The sequence below is a fragment of the Lepidochelys kempii genome, chromosome 1 (genome assembly GCF_965140285.1).
Source record: "Lepidochelys kempii isolate rLepKem1 chromosome 1, rLepKem1.hap1, whole genome shotgun sequence".
Classification (NCBI taxonomy): Eukaryota; Metazoa; Chordata; order Testudines; family Cheloniidae; genus Lepidochelys; species Lepidochelys kempii.
Genome location: NC_136380.1, coordinates 250,542,524 through 250,566,394, shown reverse-complemented (window position 1 = coordinate 250,566,394; position 23,871 = coordinate 250,542,524). Strand labels below are relative to the sequence as shown.

At 43.8% G+C, this 23,871-nt stretch overlaps 1 protein-coding gene across 5 annotated transcripts in view; it reads left to right on the top strand.

Annotated features, from left to right (window-relative positions):
• Positions 1-23,871, top strand: part of HIPK2 (homeodomain interacting protein kinase 2) — a 181,657-nt gene that overhangs the window by 123,575 nt on the left and 34,211 nt on the right. For 3 of the 5 annotated variants that reach the window (XM_073322961.2, XM_078850440.1, XM_073322953.2), the window contains exons 3-9: positions 10,582-10,705; positions 12,807-12,926; positions 14,193-14,279; positions 15,300-15,484; positions 19,310-19,472; positions 21,623-21,842; positions 23,201-23,322. In XM_073322961.2, the coding sequence (XP_073179062.1) occupies positions 10,582-10,705; positions 12,807-12,926; positions 14,193-14,279; positions 15,300-15,484; positions 19,310-19,472; positions 21,623-21,842; positions 23,201-23,322 (1,021 nt within the window). Of the gene's footprint in view, positions 1-10,581; positions 10,706-12,806; positions 12,927-14,192; positions 14,280-15,192; positions 15,485-19,309; positions 19,473-21,622; positions 21,843-23,200; positions 23,323-23,871 lie in introns of all 5 variants that reach the window. The other 2 variants (XM_073323001.2, XM_073322994.2) reach the window with 2 other exon arrangements.

The window sequence follows — 23,871 nt, the reverse complement described above, 5'->3', positions numbered from 1 at the left end:
CCAGTGAAATTTGGTCCAGCTGCCCCTCCATCATGCCAATAGGGAAGGGACTCTGCTGTTACACCACCCAGCCCTGGTTACTGCCTCTCCATTGGCAGAGATGTGCCACAACCCGCCCATGGTTGGCCACAGTCAGATATGCAGTAACATATAATATGTAACATAAATAATTTGCTGTGATATCAAACCTTTGGTCATTGCTTGTCCACCATAAGCTGGGGTCCACCCGAATTTCTACTTCTAGCTATGCCGCAGGCCGCCAGGCAACAGACATTACAGCTTGCATCCTTTCAGGTCTGGATCTCAGATTTTCCTCCATCCTGCCTTTTCAGCCCCATGGGCCCTGTTACCAACCACAATGCTTTCTCCCCATGTCCAGCCACTGGAATTGCATCAGAACCCTTTGCTGTTCCCGATCCCCTCAGACACCTAGAGTGCAACTGAACTATGCCTTGCCGTGTGGGACAGGCAAGGGGGAATCTGTGGCCACCAATGCATGAGCCCTGTCGTTCATGGTATTTACAGAGGCTCCCTTAACTCCGTGGCCCCCAGAAGATCAGGACAATGATGATGATTTTCATATTCACAGGAGTCGCTTCGAACTTCCAGAGTCTTGGTCTTCCCATAAAACACACACACACACACTGTAACTTGCTGGCGAGATCTCTCATTTCTAAGGCACAGGGAAAAATCAGAGTGATGTTTATGAAGTATAAACCAGGTGAATTTTGATTTCCCCTCTGGCTCTAGAGGAGGGGAGCAGCTGGTGGAGAGTGGATGAAAAATGCTTTATCTGTTGTATTTTGGTGACCAGGAGTTGAGTGATTGGTTTAATAATTGATAGAGCAATTTAGTAGTGGTCCGTAATCCTGAAAGAAGCCCTTGCTCCCCCCCCCCCCGAGACTGACAGGCTGCTCTCAGTGGCTTTGCCTGCAAAATTTCAGTCCTTGGTTTCAGTAAACAACATGGTTGGGGGGGGGCGGGGGGCGAAAGCAACTGTTCTGAACCTTTTGTCTTGTTTCTGTGAACAGCTGTGCTGTTTTCTCCAGCTCAAAGCTTCCACTGTTTGTTTGCGTGCTCTTTCTCTGTCTCTTGTTCAAAGTGAGCAGGAGGTTTCCTTTCGGGCCCTCTCTCCATTAAAGGCAATTCCCTGGTGTACATATGGATGTAGGTATACCCCTGCAAAACCCCTAATAGAGATGTCAGGACTTACACCCTTGCAGCTTGCTTGGCTAAATTACAGGGTTAACCAGGGCCAATTTCCTTAATGTAAAGAGACTCTCTTTTAACTCTGGTTCAGCTGTTTTCAGGCCGTGAGGATCCCAGTTTAGGTCATATTTTTAGTCAGCCCCTGACTTGTGTGTCCGCTTGTGGTGCCTGTAAGTGACTGCACCTGCAAAAGTGGATGTGCCCAATCTGCACTTGCACAGCCCACTGCTTTAGTAGCACATCCATGGTTCCACTTTTGTACATATTTTTTCTGCATGCATAGGATGGTGTACACCCTCTTTACGTGTTTATAATATATAATAATATTTCCTAGCCCTGTGTGTTTAAGAGGATGCACACATGGTGGTTGCGGGGGGAGCGGGGAAGTTAGAAAAGAGACTTGGAGGGAGAAGAGGGACAGTTTGGAGGCACCGAAGATATAGAGGAGGAGGCAGAGAAGACAAATACAGGAAAAGAGAGAGAGAAAGCGAGATAAGGAGCTAGAAGGAGAAAGATAAGGTAACAAAGAAACAGTCACTGAGGACCAACAGGAAAAGAGTTGTCATGCTCTTTTATAAGGAAAGGAAAAAAATGTGGAGTGAAGCCAAGTAGGGAAAATGAGTACAAATAAAGGCCTAATAAAGACACAATAGTAAGTTACACTTTTCCACATGTATTATATAGATATTGGATTGACAATATGTCACAAGTAAGCACAGTATGCAATAGGCAATACTTGACTCTTCTATTCCGTTTAATTGCAGAGGGCCGATGTCCAATAAACTATGTAGCTGATAGAATTGGTGGCATCCCTATGTTGTGTCCTTCCCTGCCACTTCACTGTCCCCTGGCCTGACTGAAATCTGTCTAGTGCTGACTATTGATCATTTTAAAAATGCAACAGTTTTCTGGCCTAGTAGCCTAGTGCTTGTGGTAGTGCTCTGTTTTGCTGTGTGAGAGACTCCGGTCCATGGCAGATCTCTTGTGACCGGAGCTAGGCAACTACAGGGATAGGGTGCTAAGTAGAGCTGGGCACCAATACCAGTTTTTGGTGAAAAATGCTGATTCAGTGGCACCAAATTTGCGTCGGTTTTGTCAGATTGTTTCAAAACAAAACAAATCTTAAAAAAAAATCCCTGAAAAAATCAAAATGTTTTGTTTTGATGTTTCCAACATGAAACGTTTTAATTTTGAATTAAAAATGGCTTTCAATTTTAGTAAAAAAGCCCAAACCAAACCAAAAAGAAAAAACATGTCAGAGATGTTAAATGCTCAACATTGAGATGAAATGTTTTTTATATGTTAATTACGAATTGAAAAAAATCTGTTATTCACCTAGTTAGTGTCAAGCCCTGTTAGGTCATAAGGAATTTCTGCTATTTTATAGGGATTCCTCTGGCTGAGTAAGGAGCTGCTTAAACAGACTCTGAAGCCAGCCCCTCCAGAGCTCACTTCAGTGAGTCTATATCATGAGAGGGGGCATTCCCCCGGTTAAATGTTTATTCCTCAGACTCTGCAGCTTCCACTCTGAACTACAGTTCACCTTGCTATGACCTGCAAAATCTTACAGTGGAAACTTGGACAAAGAAACAGAGTTATCTGGCTAGTAAAGAATCAAAACAATTGCCAACTCACCAAAGAGAATGTCGACTGCCTTTGATGTGCAGGCTGTGAATAGCTGCTATGCTTCATAGTTTGTCTTTTCTAGAGGCCACTGAAAGATATGAGATGCACAGCCCTGGATACCGAAGTACTTTATTCATCCACAGAATGGGAAACATCAGTGAAAGTTCTCCCTTGCTTCCCACAACCTTCTTCTAAAATGACCCCCATTGGGGATGAGAGGGTAGCATAGTCTGGTGAGGATGCCAGTCAGTGTCAAGGATGCGGTGATGGTTCTGTGTGATGTGGGTAGTTGTACGCTAGAAATTGGACTGAGACAACCAACTTCGTGTTCATGTCGGCCACCAAGAGTGGTAAATAATGTCTGCCAGGTTTGGCAAGTGTGGAGTGAGCTGTGTGATGGGTTGTTAGTAAGTTCCACCTTCAGTTCTATCTATTGGCTTGGTATTTTTGCATGTTATCATGCCAATGTATTATGACCCCCACCCCCTCCTGTCCAGGATCTGGTATAAAGGTGTATGGGACCTAAACAGCGCCCACATTTCAAAGGGGGCATCCCAGGAAGACAAGAGTGACTCTCTGAGTCTTCCTGATGCGTCTCTTCCCCCCGCACCCAGGTCAGTTTCCCTTTTGGGGTAACAAAGCAGCAAATATATCAGCATGTTCCTCTGTACACAGGCTTCCCTGGAAGGACCCTCACTGGGATCCCCCACTCTGAGGAGCCAGCTGCCCTGCCCAGCCCTGCATTAGGGATCTATTTGCTGAGACTTGCAACATGGGCTCCATCTGTCCCCTTCCCACCCCCACCCCCAGTTGGGCTCTGCCTGGTGTCAATCTGAAGAGCACCATAGGGTGCAGGAGGAGCTGCCCCAGACCAGAGGGGATATTCCTGACATGAAGAGGGAGGGACATACCATACGTGGGTGGAACAATGTCGGGGATAATACAGGTGGGCTGGAGTCTGGACACAGGTTGGGGATGGAGGTCAGGACATGGGAGACAGATCAGGTAGGGTCCAGGATGCAGTGGGGGACAAATAGGATGGCAGGAACAAGGACATGCAGGGCAGGTGGTTAGGGAGAGGCTAGAAAAACAGGGAACAGATTACAGGGCACATGGGCTGGGGGGATGGGATACAGGGGCAGGTGGGGCAGGACACTAGAGAAGGGGGCTGATGGCATGGGGGGCAAGACCTTGCTGGGTAGGAGGACTGGAGATGGGGGAGGCCCTGAGGAGCCGATGGGCAGATGTGGGGGCAGGACCCTGGGTGGGAGATAGGCTAGGACAGAGAGGGGTGATGGTGGAGTGGAGGGTTTAGGACACAGTGGAAAATGGAGGGCAGGTGGGTCGCGATAGGACACAGGGGGCAGGGCAGGACCCCAGGGACAGCTGAGATGGGAGGGGACATGGGGAGATGGGGGCAGAGGTGGCCACTGCATGTCCTAGTCCCTGCCATCCCATTTGTCCCCCCTGGTTCCCACCTGTCCTGGGAAGCCATTTCTGCTGGAGCTAGTCCAGGGAGAGACCACCAGGGGCCACGCAGGGCTGTGGGCCCTCCCAGGCTGGGCTTGATCTGTGCAGAGGCCTCTATGTGTATGTTAAGGATGACATCCCATTGCTGAGAGGACTAAATCAAAGCTTGTTAAGAAACCATTAATACTAGTCAGGGTGCACGTAGTTAGTCCACACTGTGGCAGACTCATGGGGTAGAGCACATCCCAGCTTCCTGCAAATCTGCTGCCCTAGCCAGCTGCCTAGTTTGCCTATGCCTAAAGTGTCTCTGTGCATAATGTGCTTGAAAAGGTACCACACATACACGTAAAGAACCCCAGGGAGTGTGGTCACCTCAGGCCCCTGTTAGCTCCACCACTGATCTGAGGGTGGGCACCCTACGGGGCAGTTTTAAAATTTCAGAAGGAGCCCAACTGTCAAAATCCAACTCTGGGGAAACGAAACTCCTTGGCAGTCGCTTTCGACATCCTGTGATGGGTGGATGAAAAAGCCAGTGAGCGAGACTGGTAATTAATTTTCCTGACAGAAACACCAGACAATGAAATTACCCTGCCGCAGAGCAGGGTCACTGAAGTAAATATTCTGCCAGAGGCAGGCCTAAAAGCGGCATAGGGTCACGTGGCAGGAGAGAGCAAACAAAAGAAGCAGCATTTCTTCATTTGGGGAATTGTGGGCATCACAAGCAGGTTTAGGATGCTGGCATCCCTGTTGGGTGGACAGAGTGAGGGTCGAGTTCTCATGCCAGCGAAAACAGCTGTCTAGCAGATGCAGTTCTGCTGTAGTTCAACTCCAAGAGGAGAGAGGGAATGGAAGGAAGCAACACTGAGTTCCCACTAACATTACAGACACTTTAATCCAGTTCACCTGGTGCAGTAATTAAGTTGGGAAGGGGATGAGAGTGCTAAGAGGTGAAGGCAGGGTTGGCTGTTGTTATCTCAGAGGCTTAAATGCTTTTGGCTGCCTTTGACCTCCTCCAGGTTGGCTGCAGATGGCTTTTACTTTCTATCCCCTAGTCACGCTATTGAGATTTTGTGTCCTTTAAACCTGGTTCATTCCTGTGGGTAGGGAGCAGAGGGAGGTGTCTTGCTGGAAAGAAGTTTGAGGAGGTTTGTGGAAGAGGAGGGCAGGGAGTGTTTTTTCCCACGTAGCTAATGACTAATGCTGGAGCCACAGATTGTACTGCAGCAGGGCTTTAAATACACAGTCGTGCTTTGCCAGGGCAGAGATTATAAACTTGGGACGTTCCTGCACATGCTGGGGTGTCCAGTGAGCTCACCTTGTTACCTCATTAGCTCCTGAATCTCTCCTTTCCTACAGGCCCTCAGCTCTAATGCACTTTTCTGAAGAGTGGGATGTTATTGGCAACAAAAGCTTGAAGCTGGTTTTGGTTTTACTTTTCCAAAATACAAAGTTTGCTTTCTCTCTTTTTCCCAACTCTCCCGTGCCCCCGCCCCCGGCCCCTTAGGTCCTGGGATAGAAAAGTGTGAGTCACCTGGACCAGGTTTTGTGCTTTTAGACAGGGATAGCAGAGAGAGGTGGGAGGGGATTAGGGCTGGCGTCTGTGGAGAGGGGTGTCCGGTGGAGGAGGGGAGAGTAGGGATGGATGTGGGAGGTGCATTTGTATAATCCTGAAAAAGGAGGAGCTCCAGTTAACCTCACTGCAAAGGTGGCTTCAGAAACTCTGCTGGGCCTAGTGTTGGCTGCTTTTGGTGTGCGATTTGCTACCCATTATCTTCTATTTGTCTCTGCTGGGCCTTCCTGTGGCATTGAAGAACTTCCCCTTTTCCTTATAAACTCCTGACTGTGGGAGGAGGTTGAAATACTCCGTCAACAGAGGTTCTAGGTCCTCGTTGCCTTAGGCAGGCTGGGAGATACTTCTCCTCACAACATTTCTCACCACTGGCAAGCCTAGAGCAGCAGTCCCTGCTTAGGAAGTCAGGGAACCACAGTGATGTTGGAGCACAGCATCCTCCATGCACACAGCAGATACCACACAAACCTTACCCTGCTGCACTAGCCTGCACTTTAACTAGGTCCCCCTGCAACACTGGTTCAACACAACCTCACCCAGACTTACTCTGAGCAGGTTGAATTGACTCTGTGCTGAAAATGGCTGGTAGAATGGTAGAGTCATCTGTGCAAGAGCTCCTAATGTTGCTAGACTCTGGTGCAGCTGAAATGGTGTTTTAAGATATGACAAACTTTTCCTTCCTTTGGAATAAAGTTATGCCACTCTTTGAGTATCTGAGCCGAATTTGAATGATCTAAGAATGAAAGTATAAACAAAGGGGTGACTCAAGGTCTCATACTAGAACCGGAATTTATTTCATATATTTATTCACAATCTGGAAAAAGTAGGGAACCATAGGGTGCTAAAATTTGCAGATGCCACAGAATTGTGAAGGTGAGTCAAGATTACCAAAGACAGTGAAGAACTGCTCAGGCACTTAACCTGGGAATAGGCAGAATGGTGGCAGATGAAATTCAGTGTTAACAAATATAAGGTAGCTCACATTGAAAGGAAAAAAATTGAACTACTCCTTGATATTGTTGAGTTATAAATTAATTGTAACCACTCAGGAGAAAGACCTGTGTGGTGGTGTTCAGGCTAAACATCTGCTGAAATGCACAGCATTGGTCCAAAAGCAAACAAAATGGTAGGATCGGGAAGGAATGGGATGTAAAATAATTCTGCAGCTCTTCTAATACCATTATGTAAATTGATGGTACGTCCCCACTTTGAATACTGTATTCACTTCTGATCATCCCATCTCTAAAAAGTTATAGCAAAAATAGAAGGAGTTTAGAATCGGGTACCAAACATGACTGGAGGCATGGAAGGACATTCTCATGACGGAAAACTGAAAAAGATTAGAACTGTTTAGTTTAGAGAGACCCACAAATAAGAGGGAAATGAGAGAGGTATAAAAATAATGAATGGCATAGGAGAAGATGAATCCAGTGCTCCCTTTTAACCTTTTGCCCGTTATAGTAACACGGGGATGTGAAGTGAAAGGCAACAAACTTATCCTATAAAACCAAATACACTTTAACACAACACATAGCCTGTGAAACTCATTGCCACAATTTATCTTTAAGGTCAACGGCTTAGTAAGATTAAAAAAATTATTATGCCCCTATAGATGGATAAGGAGAGTATCCCTTGTTATGTTAAATTAGATAAAAATTCATAAAGCAAACATATGCCCATACTTCAAGACATAAACCAATGTCTGACAGACAGTGGTTTGGAAGAAATTTCTATGGGCAGGTTATTTCTTTACAAGGTTTCTGGCCCCCTCCTCTGAAGTAGTTGATATTGACCGCTGTGCGAGAGAGGCTACTTGACCAGATGGATCAAGACCTGATCCAGTTTGGCAATTCCTATGCTCCCAAAAATAGATATGAATTTTAGTCCTGTAAAATACAGAGGAGGTATCCAATGGCAGATAATCTGGAAGCACATGTGGAAGCTTGTTCTTTGGGGAAACAGAGGACTGCAGTGTCCAGGGCTGTCAATCTAGCTCCTTACAGGAACAGTAAATAAATAAATAAGAATGGTCGAGATGGGGAAGTTGTTGTGGATAGTGGAAGGGTGATACCTGTATTTGGCAGCGGTGGAGATGATTTTTCATGGGTGGGGAGGCTTCTGGATAACATTCTATGTCTTCCCTGATGTGGGGAGTTAGTGGATGGGATTTCAAGTTCAGACAGTGCGAGATTGAACTCTCATTAGTGACCAGGGAGGCTTCATTCATAACATGCAGGCAGACAGGGAGAGGCAGATGGCTTTGAATGCAGGATTTACATAGTAATGAGATTCAGGTCATCCTAGCTGTCTTCTTTCTCTCTCTCTGCATTTTTGTCTGGGTGTCATCCACTGTGGAAGGAATGAAGAAGCGGACAAGGAAGGGAGGGGAATATAGATGAAGATCTGGAAATTAACCCTTTGCCATTCTCCTGACTGGCGCTGTAATACTGGAATAAAAAGTTGGCAGTGACAGGCATACTAATGCAAAGAATGGTGGGTATAAAAGCTTATAGCAATCACAAAAGAAAATAGGAGCGCTGATGCGGGATGATTGTTGTTTTTTTTTTTTTAACTCAGACCTATAGTGTACTCTGTGTGGGGATGGCAGAATCAGCCCAGGCTTAAGGTGCCTTAATTTTCAGATTCTGGGTTGCTGGGTTTGGAGCCAAGTTTTTGTTTTTATTGCTGCAAGTCAGCCCAGTGTTGAAGAGGGTTTTGTGCTGAGATTGGGGTATGGGCTCTCATTGGTGTGTCTTTGCTTGTTTCTTAAATAAAGAAAACCTCCCCCGTTTTGCACAGCTCCTCTCTGACGTTATGTCTCTTCATGAGTAAGCAGTGGTGTTTGCTGGAAAACAATATGTTTTCAATTGCAATTAGCAGGTCTGAATCTCCTGCTGGCATTGGTTGCTATCTCAATGAAAAATGACATGCTTCAGGAGACAGTATGGTGGTTGAAGAAGGGGTTTGGGAGTCAGGACTCCTGGATTCTAATTCTCACTCTAATATGGACTGAGGCAATTGATCAATATTGCCAACACAAGCATTTGAAAACCGTGGGTCAGTCCCCTACCCCCCCATTATGAGATTAGTTTAAAAATCATGAGACTTTAAAAATAATACATTTGGGGAGCTTTATTTTTCTGATGGTGTTTGAGCCTTTAGGGTTCATGTTTTCAAGCTTTTCTCTGCAGGAAAGGAAAGTTGAGAATCTAATATAATCACCTGACTCCAGAAGCTGGGGCTTTAAGGAAAACATCAAGTAGTGTGATACTCAGGATAAAATTGTGAGACTCACAATAAAAATCACAAGAGTTGACAACACTATGTCTGTTCCTCAGTTTCCCCATCTGTAAATGGGGATAATGATATTTATCTACTTCACAGGGGTACTGAGGCATCATAGGGGTGATGAGTTTTCATTGTTTATAAAGGGTTTTGAAGCTCTTGGACTAAAGTTGCTAGGAAAATGAAAGTATTTTTGGGACACTAGTGTTCTGTGGAAGCACAATCTAAGTTTTTAAAATGGTCTCAATTTTAATGCTGGAAGTCTGTGTTTTAAAAACGGGAAGAAAAGCATTTCCCCTGTTGTATGGGTGTTTCTGCTAGTGGTGACCTGAATGGACCAAAGCTTTGCAGATAGTAGAGGGCTTTTGTTCTTAAGCACTTCATTAAGTTAATCATTAAATACATGCATCCAATGAAGTGAGCTGTAGCTCAGGAAAGCTTATGCTCAAATAAATTGGTCAGTCTCTAAGGTGCCACAAGTACTCCTTTTCTTTTTGCGAATACAGACTAACACGGCTGTTACTCTGAAACCGTACAGTATCAAGCAGGCTCAGGTAAGAGACTTCAGTGCCTCCTTTACGTTTCCTAAGCAGAGCTAATGCTAAAATGTACTGCTCAGAAGTCTGCTTTGCTTCAGCTGGCGTCTATTGAAACAAACCAGTCATATTTGGAGAGACAGATAAGGGGACCCTAAATATCCCCCTTCTCCCTTCCCTAGCTGAAAGCAGATGGAAAATGTGGCCTGTGCCTACAACACAACCTTGGGAGCCAGGATTCCTGTGTTCTTTTCCTGGCGTTGCCTATAACTCCATGTAGCCATGGTGGTGTTGTGTTATTTCTCTGTTCTACAGTACATTCATCTGTAAAATAAGAGCAACAATGCTTTTGTACCTTACAGGACTGTTGTAAAGCTTAATTAAATATGAATATTTATAAATCACTTTGAGTTTTATACATGGACTGCCGTATGTAAAAGAGAATCAGCATTATGCCATGACGAGGGCACTGGACCAGGCATTGGGAGACCTGGGTTCTATTCCCAGCTGCAGCACCTTGGGCGAGTCACTTCACCACTGTGCCTCAATGTCCCATCTGTAAAATGGGGATAGTGATACTTATCTCTTTTGTTAAGAAAATTCACATCTATAGATGAAAAGTGAAATATAAGAGCTCAGTATATGGTGTTATAGGAGTGTCCTATAAAGGTGATGTCTATATGTGTGTTAGGAGTTGGTTAACAGATAAGGTGCCAGAAGACAGCACTCTCGAATATATACCATGGTTCCTGGGCTTTATGGGACCAATAAAACTTGTTGTTCACTGCAAATAGCTTCTTGAGGGTTGCTGATTACATGGAATTCTAAACAAATGACAGTGTGTGTTTTACAATGGTTAATGCTTTCTCATCTGTTCTTTTGCAGAGCCCCTGAAATCATCCTTGGTTTACCATTCTGTGAAGCAATTGACATGTGGTCTCTGGGATGTGTTATTGCAGAGCTGTTCTTGGGCTGGCCTTTATACCCAGGAGCTTCAGAGTACGATCAGGTTGGTATGGATGCTGCACTTGCTGTTAACAGAAACACAGAAACTTTCTTCTTTCTTGTGTCAGAAGGGACAGACTGTTAACTTTCTATTCTTTGCTGATGGAAGATATGTGTGTTTGATTTTTAATATCCTAAGACTACTTTTTCATCCACCTGTAGCGTTCTAGGTAACCAATAAGATATTTAGTACTGTGCCTTTAAGAACTGACTGCCTAAGTGAACTGTCAATCAAGAGTATAAGATCCTGTTGACTAGAAAGCTCTGTAGATGATCTCTAATCACTGAACAGAGCTGCCATCCTTACTCTGCTTAACAGCAAGTATTAAATGAAGATTTATTTGTTATAAGAAATTGTATGAACTCAGCTGCTTTTTATAATCCCTTAATGAGGACGTATATTAAAATCAATGAAAAGAAAGAGAATGGTCTTTGGGGCAGATCCTCAGCTGCTGTCAACTGTCATAGCTCCATTGAATTCAACTGAGCTGTGATAATTAAAGCTAACTGAAGATCAGCCCCATAGACTTTAATGTTCCTCTCCTATCTCTGTAACAGGAGATGCAGCAACCTCTACAGTTCAGGTTCGATAACAGTTTCTGTTCTAACCACCTTTTTTCAGTTGCTCATTCCTTTCTGAAACCGGGGGCTTGGGCTCTGTCTGAAAGTGATCTTTTTGGGGAAAGCCTAAGGGAAAAGGAGAGTGATGAAAAGAAATATAGTACACTTTTTCCATTATGAGAACATTCCTGAGAGTTTTCTTTTTTAATAGTATTTCAGCCACGGCTTTAAAAGTGAAATCTGGCATGGAAATAGCCCTCACTGAGATTCAGTGCCTTTAGCTGTTCCAGCGGAAATCGGTTTTGTGCCTTTGAAAATCACATACTGAGCATGAGCAGTAGACTCCCCTCCAGAGATAAACTGAGAAAGTGCACAGTTGAGGAAGGACTCCTCACACGCCTGTATACGGTTGACTTATAGTAGTTCAAAGTCTGCTCTAGTCAAGTATATTGTGGGCTCCTGTGGAGCTTGTCCAATGGGCCGGCACAGAAACTGAGTCTTTGCCTCAGGCTATGTGGATTTGTAAGGTTGGTAGTGGGCTGAAGAGGGGCTATTGAAGTTTGTAAAGTGTGCAGGAGGGAGCCTTGCTTGGATGTACCGAAGGAGCTCCACAGCAAGGGCGGGCACTTCGTATGGGCGAGGGCCAGCAGCGTTTTGAGGTCCTCAAGACTGAAGCTGCTTCTTATGATTTTTTTTCATTTCTTTCCATCTTTTCTTTGAAAAATACCGAGCGTTTTGTCTGTGGCATTTCCTGCATTAGAAGGACATTAAGTTTTCAAAGTGAAGCAATCAAGAAGTCAGGAAATGCTGAAGTTAAGGGTTCATATGCCATCCTATGTCAACATTATGTCAGCCTTTAATTACATGCTCACATACTTTTCCTCTACTAAATGAAAAAAAGCATTCTCCGCTCTTAGACACGTATGTGTAACGTCCGTGGTTCTGTGTATGCCAGCTAGGCAGAGTCCGTGAAAGTCATTGACATGACAAATGCAGTAAGCAATATATACACTGTAGATTTAGTACACGACACAGAATGATGGTGTACATTTGCTTCAATACATAGGCTGCTTCGGTTCACCGATATTGGCTTCATCTGCTTTATCCTCTGAGCTGCTCCAAAAAAATAAAAGAAGTCCCAAGTTATTGAAATTACATACCTTATAGAGACGAGAACTTACCATGAAAAGCTCTAAGTCAATAAAAACACACCATTAAAATGTGTGGTCATTCTCTTTTACCTTTAAAGTCTGAAGATAAAGGGAGAAATTCCCACAGACTTTAGAAGCTAAAGGAAGAATGTTTTATAGACTTCCAGGGTAAATGCCCTGAGACATTAATGATAAAGGTGGAAATGCCATTAAAGTTTATGGGAATTCTCTTTCTTTCATTCCTTTTAGTATATCCTTGATAAAGCCCAACTAGACACCACCCTTTTCTCTCTTTCTTTGTTCCATTGTTTTAAATGCCTCCTGCCCTCCTGAAAGGAAGACCACCACATATCTTCACCAGATGAACAGTGACCTCTCATCCTTCTCTTACAGATTCGCTATATTTCACAGACACAGGGCTTGCCAGCAGAGTATTTGTTAAGTTCAGGGACAAAGACAACAAGATTTTTCAACAGGGATACAGATTCACCGTATCCATTGTGGAGGCTAAAGGTAGGAAGATATTTCCTTGTTTCCTTCATCTTGCAATCGTAGTCTGGAAGTAAGGCGACATTCTGTTAAGTCCGAGTGTGGGTCTCATCTCTTTGCAATGCATTGAGATGCTTCCCAAACCTGAGATGTTGGGATGGGTATGAGCTGAGGTAAAACTGTTGTAACTAAAAGTAGGCAGCCCTTGGCTGGCCAATGGCTTTGCAATTAGTGCCTGGCACTGCATTGTAGAAGCTTAAAGTCCAAAGTGAACCTTAAAATCTCTCCAATCAGGAGCTGCCCAACCTGGGGATATTGCGGATGGGACTATTTTAGTTTAACTAAGGGCATATCTGCACTGCAAAGTAAAAACCCACAGCAGCAAGTCTCAAATGATGGGTCCACTGACTTGGGCTTATGCTCTGGGGCTAAAAATACCAGTGTAGATGTTCCCACTTGGACTGGAGACCAGGCTCTGAAACCCGGTGAAGGGGGAGGGTCTCAGAACCTGCGTGCACGAGCGCGAACATTTACGCTGCTATTTTTAGCCCGGTAGCGCAAACCCCATGAGTCCGAGTCAGCTAACCCAGGCTCTGAGGCTCATTGCCTCAGGTGCTTTTTATTGCAGTGTAGACTTACCCTTAGAGAGAGAAGTACTAGCCTATCAATTTAGGGTTGTTGTTTATATCTTCCCTATCTATGGCTGATAGTTGTAGTTGATGAAGTGATGTTTAATTTAACCTGCCCCTGGGTGGAATTTGTTTTTAATACCTGTCTAGTTAACACACACATTTCCATTTTAACAATTAAAATAGATGATGGTACAAAAAATTGTTCCTGGATCCGTGATAGCAACATGTTCGGCTGCACTGTGTCTGGTGTTGTCAACAGTGAGCCCTTTAGCTTAACAATGATTGGAACTATCTTAGTCAGGAAAGCACTCTGGGATTCTTTATGCATGAGAGGTGCTATATAAATGTGTTTGGCTACTATTTTGGTTACTAGTTCGGGGAAGAGACAGGTGGCTTTGTCCATGGTGTAGTTTGGGGAGGGGGGCCTGGGGAGCGTTGCCCCCCAAAACTGCAAGCCTCGGGTAGGCATGGAACTTTCCCCCCATGTGCAGCCTCATTGGCCTGACTGGAGCTGCCCCCTTCCCCCAAAATACAGAAGTCAAACCATGCCTATGGCTTTGTATAGAGATGGACTTTGAGGTATCCATCGGAGCTGGCATATTACCCTACATAGATGCAAGGGCCACTCAGGTAACTGCCTTTCCCCTGTCTTGAGCAGACACCAGATGATCATGAGGCAGAGACGGGGATTAAGTCGAAGGAAGCAAGGAAGTACATTTTCAACTGTTTGGATGATATGGCACAGGTAAGAATGTTGGTGAGTAACTAGCGAGATCTCTCCTTGTGCTTCTGAGCAAGGCAAACAAATGGGGCGCGACATCACTTCTGCATATATGCTGCTTTGGGCAAACCCCTGAGAAACACCAGGTCTACACCAATCCAGCCAACCCCCAGTTATCATGTGTTGGATCCCTCTAGAAAAGACCAGATATATAGTCATAAAAGTGACATAAAGCAGAGTGGTTGAGTAACTAGGAGTTTCACACGTACAAGGGTCTATTCCTAGCTCTGCCACTAACTTCCTACGTGACCTCGGGTGAGTCACTTAACTTCTCTATGCCTCAGGTTCCCCAGTCTGTAAAATAAGGATGTTTACCCACTTTGTAAAGCACTTTGCTACCTGTAAAGGAAAAGTGTTTATTACTATTATCTATTTGTTTTGTTATTGTAATAGTGAACTTGGTATGAGGCTACTAAAGTTAATGCTAACAAAATGACCCATGACATTTTTGATCCAGAGTTTGTGTAAGATCATTCTTGATATTTTAGCTTCATTAGCTAAAGTGTAGAAAGAGAGGCTTGGGATCAGGAAAGATTTTAATATGAAGGCTTTTCCTGGTATCTGATATATAAATAGTGATGTTCCCCATAAACTTACCAAGATCTTTTTTGTTTGTGGTTTTTTGTTGTTGTTGTCATTGCAGGACACACAATTAAATAGTCTAATTGTATAGTGCTTTATTTGATACATAATGATTGTCAGAGCTTGTCTATTACCACACAGAAGCAGTTCAAAAGCTGCAAAGGGTGACTAAGATCTTCAGTAGCCATTGACCCAAATAAGCTAGATACTTAACAGCCTGTGTAGAGATTTGTCTTGCACTAGCCTGATGGTGATTTGATTTGCCAGTTCAGATTCTTCCTTGTGACCTCAACAGCTACTCTTCCAGAGACAGAAACCTGGTGGAGTCAGGAGAGAGAAAATAATCTGCTGGAGACCTGACTGTCTGCTTCTCCCTTCTAACTGTTGTCCCTTCTCTTCCAGGTGAATATGACAACAGATTTAGAAGGAAGCGATATGTTGGTGGAAAAGGCAGACCGGCGGGAGTTTATAGATCTGTTAAAGAAGATGTTGACTATAGATGCGGATAAGAGGATAACTCCGATCGAAACTCTGAACCACCCCTTTGTCACCATGACGCACTTGCTTGATTTCCCCCATAGCACACAGTACGCTTCCTTCTCTCTGCCTTGGGCTGGGTTTTCAGAGAGAAAAAGCAGATGAAGAGGATGGGAGGGGAGACTGGGCTGTAGGGTGGACATTTGGGTTGATAAAAGGGCTTGGCAACGGTATTTTAAAGGCACACCATTAAGGAGTTTAGGCCCAAAGATTTTAATTTTTGTTTAAAAAACAAAACAAAAACAAAAAACCTAATATGAATAAGAAATGTGTTGCTGATGCACGGCATTCAAAAGACTGCAGAATGTATTACGTTCATTGTGTAAATATTCAATAATTACACACATTCATATTAAAATACAGAAAAAAATATATGCAAGTAGTATCAACTCAACTTATGCATGTGGCAGAGGAAGCATAGTCCAGGGGTTGGTGCTGTGGTTCTCAACATTATCCACAGTGGACTCCACCCCCTCCTCCCAGAAACCCTTTCCCATCCAGCTGGAGTCTGGTCGGGACTATTCTCTGTTTAACAGTCTGGAAAGAGGGCAGAGTGGTCATAACCCCAACACTCGTTTTCAGCCCCCTTGTTGAGGATTCCTGACTTAGAGCAAGAAACTGGAAACAAGAAATCTCAGTTCTGCGCCCAGCTCTCTCTCAGACTTGCTATGTGACCTTGAACAAGTCACTTGAACCTCAGTTTCCACATCTGTAGAATAGAGAAATACTCCCTGGCCTGACGGGGATGTTGTAAGGCATGGTTCATTAGGGCCTGATTCTCATTAGAATAAGGCCTGAACAGCACTATACACTAGCCTGGGACTTTGGAGACCTGGGTGCAGTTCCCTGCACCACTATCGACTTCCTGTGTGACCCTGGACAAATCACTTAGGACCAAATTTTTAAAGATATTTAGATGAAGATAGGTGTGCAGTGGGATTTTTAAAAGTGTCTAGCTGCCTAACTCATTGATTTCAAAGTGAGTTAGGCACCCAGTTTTGAAAACCCCAGTAGGTGCATATCTGCATCAGCACGTACCTACAAACCTTTAATAATCTAGCTCTTAGACTGTCTGAGCCTCAGCTCCTCATCTGTGACTGAGGGATAATAGCACTGCCATAACTCACAGGGCTGGTGTGAGGACGAATACATTAGAAATTGTGAGGTGCTCAGACACTGTGGGCCATATAAGTTCCATAGATAGATAAATAGATACTGAGGTGATGAATGCAATATGAACACAAGATAATTGCTGTAAACAGAGAGAAAATAAACTCTACTTTCGTTTAAAGCTGTTCATAAATAAGTCAGTGTTTTATGAAAATGTTGAAATAATATACAAAAATCTACTTTTATATTTGTAATCACATGCTCTCATTTGCGACAATTCTTTCTACATGTGCAGTAACTGCTTAAAATTTTAGAGACTCAGGGCCCAGTCCATTGCCATTCGGAATCGTTCCATGGATCAGGGCCTCATTTCTGAAGTTCTTACCCTTGCCCTCCTTGGGCAAACTTCCTAGCAGTTCTTATTCAGGAATAACTCAGTGGAAATTTTTGTATGAGTTAGATCTTCAGGATCGGGCCTCTAGATGCTAAACATCCTGCCAGCTCAGTGTGCAACCTCATTCTTCCTCAGTTGGAAATGTTGATTGGTCAGAACTGCAACAAGCTCTAAACAATGTGGGTTGGCTGATTTGAAGTCCGGCCTGTGATTGTCCTGAGAATAGGAACTTCAAAGCCTCCAGGATTGCTGGGGACTGTAATTGCTCTTGAAAGTAAATCAGGAAACAGATGCAAATGTAGAGAAGACATAGTTGCTGGAAGCAGTTTTACTATGACATGCTTCAGAGAAAGACTACAAGTCTCAAGAACCCTTGAGGCTTTGTACTTGTTAGTCCCAAAGCAGCAGCAAAGTGAGTCCAGTGTCCAGCTTTGCATCTTCTGATTACATGGATATTAAACTGTGGGAAAGGCCAGTCTTTCTGACTTGTTTGGTCACCTTTCCATGCATGTTTTTGCATACACAGTATATTATTGCACTAACTTACAGGGAGCAGGTTATATTTTTGTAGTACTCTTTTGTAACGTGCAATAGTAGTATCATGTGAAGTATAAGTATGCTGTTTTCAGTGTTTTACTATAAAGTTTTTTGAAAAATAGTTGTTAATTGCTAAAACCTACAAAAAAAAAATCCATGCAATAGCATTCTACATTTGCCACATAGATATTTTGACTTTTACACAGATTTCTAAATATTTTACAGATTACTTGTATTTCATAGATTTTAAAAATATGTACATAATGAAAGTATATACATATTCTCTTACATCTGATTCAACATTGAGTAATTATTGAACAGATATAATCATAGCCAAATAGCTATTGAGCTTTTGAGAGGAAACAAAGTCTCTTCATTAAGGGACAGGACTGGGTGGTCAAGAGTTTGGGAGTCTATTCCTGACTATTCCTGTGTGGTCACGGGCACGTTTCTTTAAATGGACACTATCATCTTAAAAATAAAGTATCGTCTTTATCTGTGTTACTGATAACAGCTGAGATTGTTGAAAGTGAAATAATTTTACAAATTCAAGCCTGATGCGCATTACTTAGTTAAAAAAATTTCTCTCCATTTAGCAAATGAAAATCAAGGAAATGAGTTTCATTTTTGTTTTCTTTATAGTCAGTCTCACTGTCAGGTTCTTAGTTTCAGGTTTGGGTATAAAACACTGGGAGAAATATTGGATGAAAAATAACCATTTGAATTGGATTTTAAAACAATATTGAAAAGTACCTGATTATGGACAATGTTTAGCTGGTTGGTAAGAGTCATGGTCAGGTCGGTACATTTTGCCCATACTTAAATTGATAGTGTCCCTTTAACCTCTCTGTGCCTTCGTTTCCACAGCTGTAATAATGAAATAATAATAGTACTTACCTACCTCATAAGGACTGTGCTGTAGTAGGGCAGCAGTGTTTTATATACTATATTGCGCGGTCAGTATATTGCTGCATTCTGAGGATACAAAATATTTTTCAATACTTCCATTGCCATGTAATATATATGTGTGTGTATATTTAATAAGTAGGGTTTTTTTGGTAGTGTGGAGGGATTGTGGGGGAGAGGATTTAAACATTCCCCCACTGTTGGTTCGCAGGCTGGGACAACCTCAAGGCCCAATCATGCAAGGTGTTGAGCATTCTAGCCCTGATTCAGTAAAGTCCTTAAGCCATATAACTTCAAAGGGACTGCTCATATGCTTAAAGTTAAGCACATGCGTAGGTGCTATACTGGAGTGGGGCCAATGTGTTGAGCATCTTGCAGGATTGAGCTCAAATGACCAACATTTTTTAAAGTGCTGAGCAAGATTTCAGATGTCTCATTGACCACACACAGCAAAATCTTCCTCCTAAGAGGGAAAGACTTTTAAAACTGCCTTAAAGAGCATCCCAAATGAGCCAAGACTATCTGGCCCTTCTCCCCATTCTCTGTCACGTTACAAAAGACGACCCACTATTTCTTGGTTTGATTTTTCTTCCCCTCCTGTCTGACTGCTGACAGCTTTGGCTGCTGACTATGACTTACGCTGCAGGACTGAGGCTGTGTGGTACACTCAAGAATCCTAAGCCAAAGCAGTCTTCTATTGAATGCCAGCTAGTTCCCTTTCATTACAAACAGTGCGAACCTTGGCTGTGGGGAGAAGGGGACTTTCAAACACTGATTAATCTAACAAGTGCCAAGCATGGTCTGATCACTTGTCTCAGCCATCAAAGAAATGCTGACCTGAAGCTAGGCTTCTATAGCTGACTGTTAACTATGCTCACTGGGGTTTTTTTCCTCTCTTTCTCACCCTCTCATTCCTTTTTCTAAACAGTGTCAAGTCCTGTTTCCAGAATATGGAGATCTGCAAGCGGCGGGTGAATATGTATGACACGGTAAACCAGAGCAAGACCCCATTCATCACCCATGTGGCCCCGAGCACATCGACCAACCTGACCATGACCTTTAACAACCAGCTGAACACTGTCCACAACCAGGTATGGGAATTGGCAGCAGCCGGGGCCTGAAAGCTAGAGAGCTCTAGAAAATGGAGAGCAGACATAGTGCTCCTCTCAGCACACACCCAATAAGATGGTTCCTTTCTGCCTTGTGACTAGAACATGCCACCCTCCTCCTTGAGCCCTGTCTAGTTGCGTGGTGTTTGATACAATTAGTTCCATGGCACTTGTGTGACTGTAAAATATTGGCTTCTTAGTCTATCTTGTTGGAGATGATTCGACCTGCCTCCCTGGAAAGTTGGTATGAAAAAAAAATCTGATGGCAGTGTCCTTCTATGCAACAAGTAGGATTGCACTCAGTGATAATCAGGCAGACATGAGTGATTTATTCATATTATTGCTGAGGTAAAACTAAATCCTCATATCACAGACACAATACTCTGCAGTACCAACAAAATGAAGTGCTCTCACTTCTTGTCTTAGCATTTGGTGGTGGTATTTCGCCTTGTGTATTCTTTGTCTTTACAGTAGTACCTACGGGCCCTAATTGAGATGGGGACCCCATTGTGCTAGGCACTGTATGTACGCGCAATAAGATACAGTCCCGACCCCGAAGGGCTTGCAGTTGAAGTTGGTAGATTCATATCTACTGCCTACACTTTGGTCTCCTGTATCATAATAGGAGGGTTTTTAAAGATTTTAAAAGAGGGTGCGTGTGCATGAGAGTGGGACTATCACATGATCTTGATATGTACAGTGTTGGTGTATTTTAAACAAACAGTAGCTTAAATTGTTTCCCTTGGAATTGTGTTACAGTAATTAAAGGGAAGGGGAGGTATTCTTGGATAGGACAGTAAAAGACTGAAGTATGGTGAGGTTGCCATCCTTAGGGTTTTGTAGAGCTCTTTGGTGTGGGAGCCGCCTTGTTTTGATGTTATAACAAGAAGATTTAAGGGTGATGAATATAACTGTGGCATGAGGGACTGGTGCCACAGGAATAGAAGCTCCAAAAGAGTCTGATTTGCAGAGTGATCCCATGTATCTTATAAATCCAGATTTCATGCTGGCTCAATTTTTGGGCATTTATGGTAAGAAAAGGCTTCTTTACATTATTCATAAAGCTGTGGGCACCACAATTGTACACAGTGATAGATCATTAGTGTGTCATGGTTAAATGTAGTGGGTTGTCAGTTTAAAAATACAGGTATCCTTGCTTGCTTGCTTTTGGAATTCAGACTGGAGAGTCAGACTGCTTACAAACTCCCCAAATTCCTGCTGCTTAACCTCTCCCAAGCACCAATTGGCACCATTTACTATAACCAAACACCATCACCACTACTGGAAGGGCCAGACTCTGTCACCTTTACTCACACTGAGTAGTTACTTACTCCACCAAAAGTTCCTTCCAATGAGACTGTTAGCGCTGCTTAGCCTGAATACGGGTGGAAGAATCTGTCCCTGCGTGTCAAACAGTAGCAAAGATTTGGGTGAGGCTCTGCCAGTATCAGGAAGTTCCAACATTCTTACTGTAAGTCAAAAACCAGACTTATGGGCCATTTCTCCTGTTTCATCTCCCATCCATAGGTTAGGTTTCCAACTATCTCTTGTGTTTCCATCATCTAACGCCTGGTTTTTTTTTGTTTTGTTTTTTTAAGTGGGGGTGGAGGGAAGGGAAGAGCTGCCTTGGGTTTTCTCAGCAAAAGAAATGTGTAGTTGTGATGGGCAGATGAGTGGGAATTTCCAAATTCTCCTAACAAGTTTGTGTTGGGGGCAGAACTGATCTTGCCAGGTTTCCCACAGGAAGTGCCAGAAGCATTTACAGAGCAGCTTGACTTTGTGTGACCAGTTCCTTTTGAGCCCCTTTCTTTCCTGTCTCCTCCCTATTGGCCCAAATCAAATCCATCCTCAGGAGACGTGCTCCATTCTGGAGACTCCTTGGACAACAAACTGGGATGTGGGGTGGTTGGAAGCAGCCCCAGTTGATAGAAGGCCTCACTGGTCATGCTCAGTGTGCTCCTTTTGCCCATGTCACCCACCCTTGCCTCTGCACTCCTCAGTTTTCTGTTTTGCTCCTCCTTTATCTTTTGTTTGCTGGTTTTATTTAGGTTCATTTATTTTTAGATTTGCTTCTTCCAACATACCATCTCCCTCATTTTTTTTGTTTTGTTTAATTCCCATCATTCCTTTAGGCCACCAACCTGGCTCCCACCTCCACCAGTGCCACTATTTCCTTAGCCAACCCTGAAGTCTCCATACTAAACTACCAATCTGCACTCTACCAGCCTTCAGCAGCATCCATGGCCGCAGTGGCCCAGCGAAGCATGCCCCTGCAGACGGGAACGGCGCAGATCTGTGCCCGGCCTGACCCCTTCCAGCAAGCCCTCATTGTATGCCCTCCAGGCTTCCAAGGTAAGAAACAGGCCTTCCCCCTCACAGCCAGTCCCTCTGCTGTTTGATTGGGTTCTCTTTTGAAAACTCCCTCCAGCAAATCTTTCTGAAGGAAAAAAATCTGGAAGTGAGGAGAACCTTTGGAGCAGTTGGGTTGTGGCTGATGACTCGGGGGTGGAGGGAGGGAGGTGAGATTGTGATGCTCATTGTTCATTACCCTGATCAGGGTATTTTCAAGAACCTCCGTCTTGTTTTGGCAAACCTGAAAAGAATGGAATATTTTACTGACCAGTTCCCAGGTTGCTCAGTGATCCAGTTTCCACAGGGTGACTCAGCAGGTTAATGAGCTAGAAAGTAAGATGTCTAGCCTGGAAATTCACCCCAATTATGGGCATCAGTGGCCAGTCATCAGTACAGCTGCACCACTGCAACTAGTATAGACAGGCATAGCTGCTGTTTGGCCCTGTGGACAATACTCCTGCTTGAAACCAGGGTAAGCAGCACTGGGGCACACAGCAGCTTTGCCTGTCTATGATAGGGGCTGCTCCTGCATAGTTACACCAATAGCTATATCAGAGGCAAATCCCCAGGCTAGACAAAAGCTGAGATTTGGTCCTGGTAGGGCAGAATCTCTCAACAATAATACTTGGCAATACTCTAACCTCTTTTATACAAGGATCTTGCAGTGTTAACTTTCACACCAGTTGAAGCCTAGAGTCCCCCAAAGTAGACAGGGCATTACTGACACTATAGCTTCAGAATGTGTTGAACTAATTTGTTCTGGTGATGTGCCTTTAAATCCTAGCCAAGTCCAGAGTTACAAAGGGAGTCAGTGCAGAGTGGAGTGTAGAACCCTGTATTTTTGATTCCCAATCTCCCACTTTCATCAGCAGGCAGTACTCTCACCCTGGAGTCTATTTTCCTAGCCATCTATGGTGGTTGTCTCCAGCCAGACTAGAGAATAACAGGCTTAATTTGAAAAACAAAACAAAACATTAACTTGTGCCTTCTTCCTGTAGAATTGCCTCCAGATGTAGGTTATGTTATGATGTCTTCTACTACATTTAAGACATTCTAAAAGCATGCACAAGGTTTAAAGAGGGGTAATCTGCTGGTGTCGTTGGAAAAGTCTTGTCTTCGGCCTCGTGCGTGTGTCGTGTCTGCCAAAAGTTGGTAGATCTCCTTGGGCTGGGTGTAATACATTTGGGTGGATGTAATAAGTGGGAATCGAGGGCCTGATTTTTCAGAGGTGCTGAGCACCTGCCGTTCCCATTGACTTCAGTTAGAGTTGTGGCAGCAGAACACCTCTGAAAATCAGGCTCCTCTTCTGGCCGGTGCTGCTGCTGATTAACTCTGTCCCTTCTCTGTTCATGGAACAGGATTACAAGCCTCCCCTTCAAAGCATGCTGGGTATTCTGTACGGATGGAGAATGCTGTTCCGATTGTCACTCAGGCTCCTGGGGCCCAGTCTCTTCAGATCCAGCCAGGTCTCCTCGCACAGGTAATTTCCTTAGTCTGGGTAAATGTGGATTGGGCAAGTATAGGTGACATTTGAATAGTCCTATACAGAGCAAGTCTTTTTCATTTAGTTTAACTTTTACGTGGTGTGGGGGAAAGGGTGAAGTGGTTTTTTTCCCCAGCCCCTCTGTGGCTCAGTTTTAGAATGGGACACCCAAGTGAGCATCTCCAGCTTTCCATGGAGCATCCATCTTTCCTCAATCTCCCTTTCATCTTGCAGGCCAATTTTGATTTCTGAAAGGCTCTAACAATATAAGGGTTAATAGCTCCACTCTCTTTCTCAGTCCTCCTCTTCACAAGGCCTGATGCAACTCCAATTGAAATTAATGGAAGTTGTGTCAGACCGATGGTGAGAATGAATCATTAATACTTTTCTAAATCCTACTAAGCTCTTGGCCCTATGGCATCTTGTGGCAATGAGTTCCACCGGTAAATTGTGTATTGTTTAAAAAATGTTTTGCTTATTTTAGTTTTAAATTTGTTTCCTTTCAGTTTTATTGAATGCTGCCTTGTTCTTGAGTAGTGGGAAAGG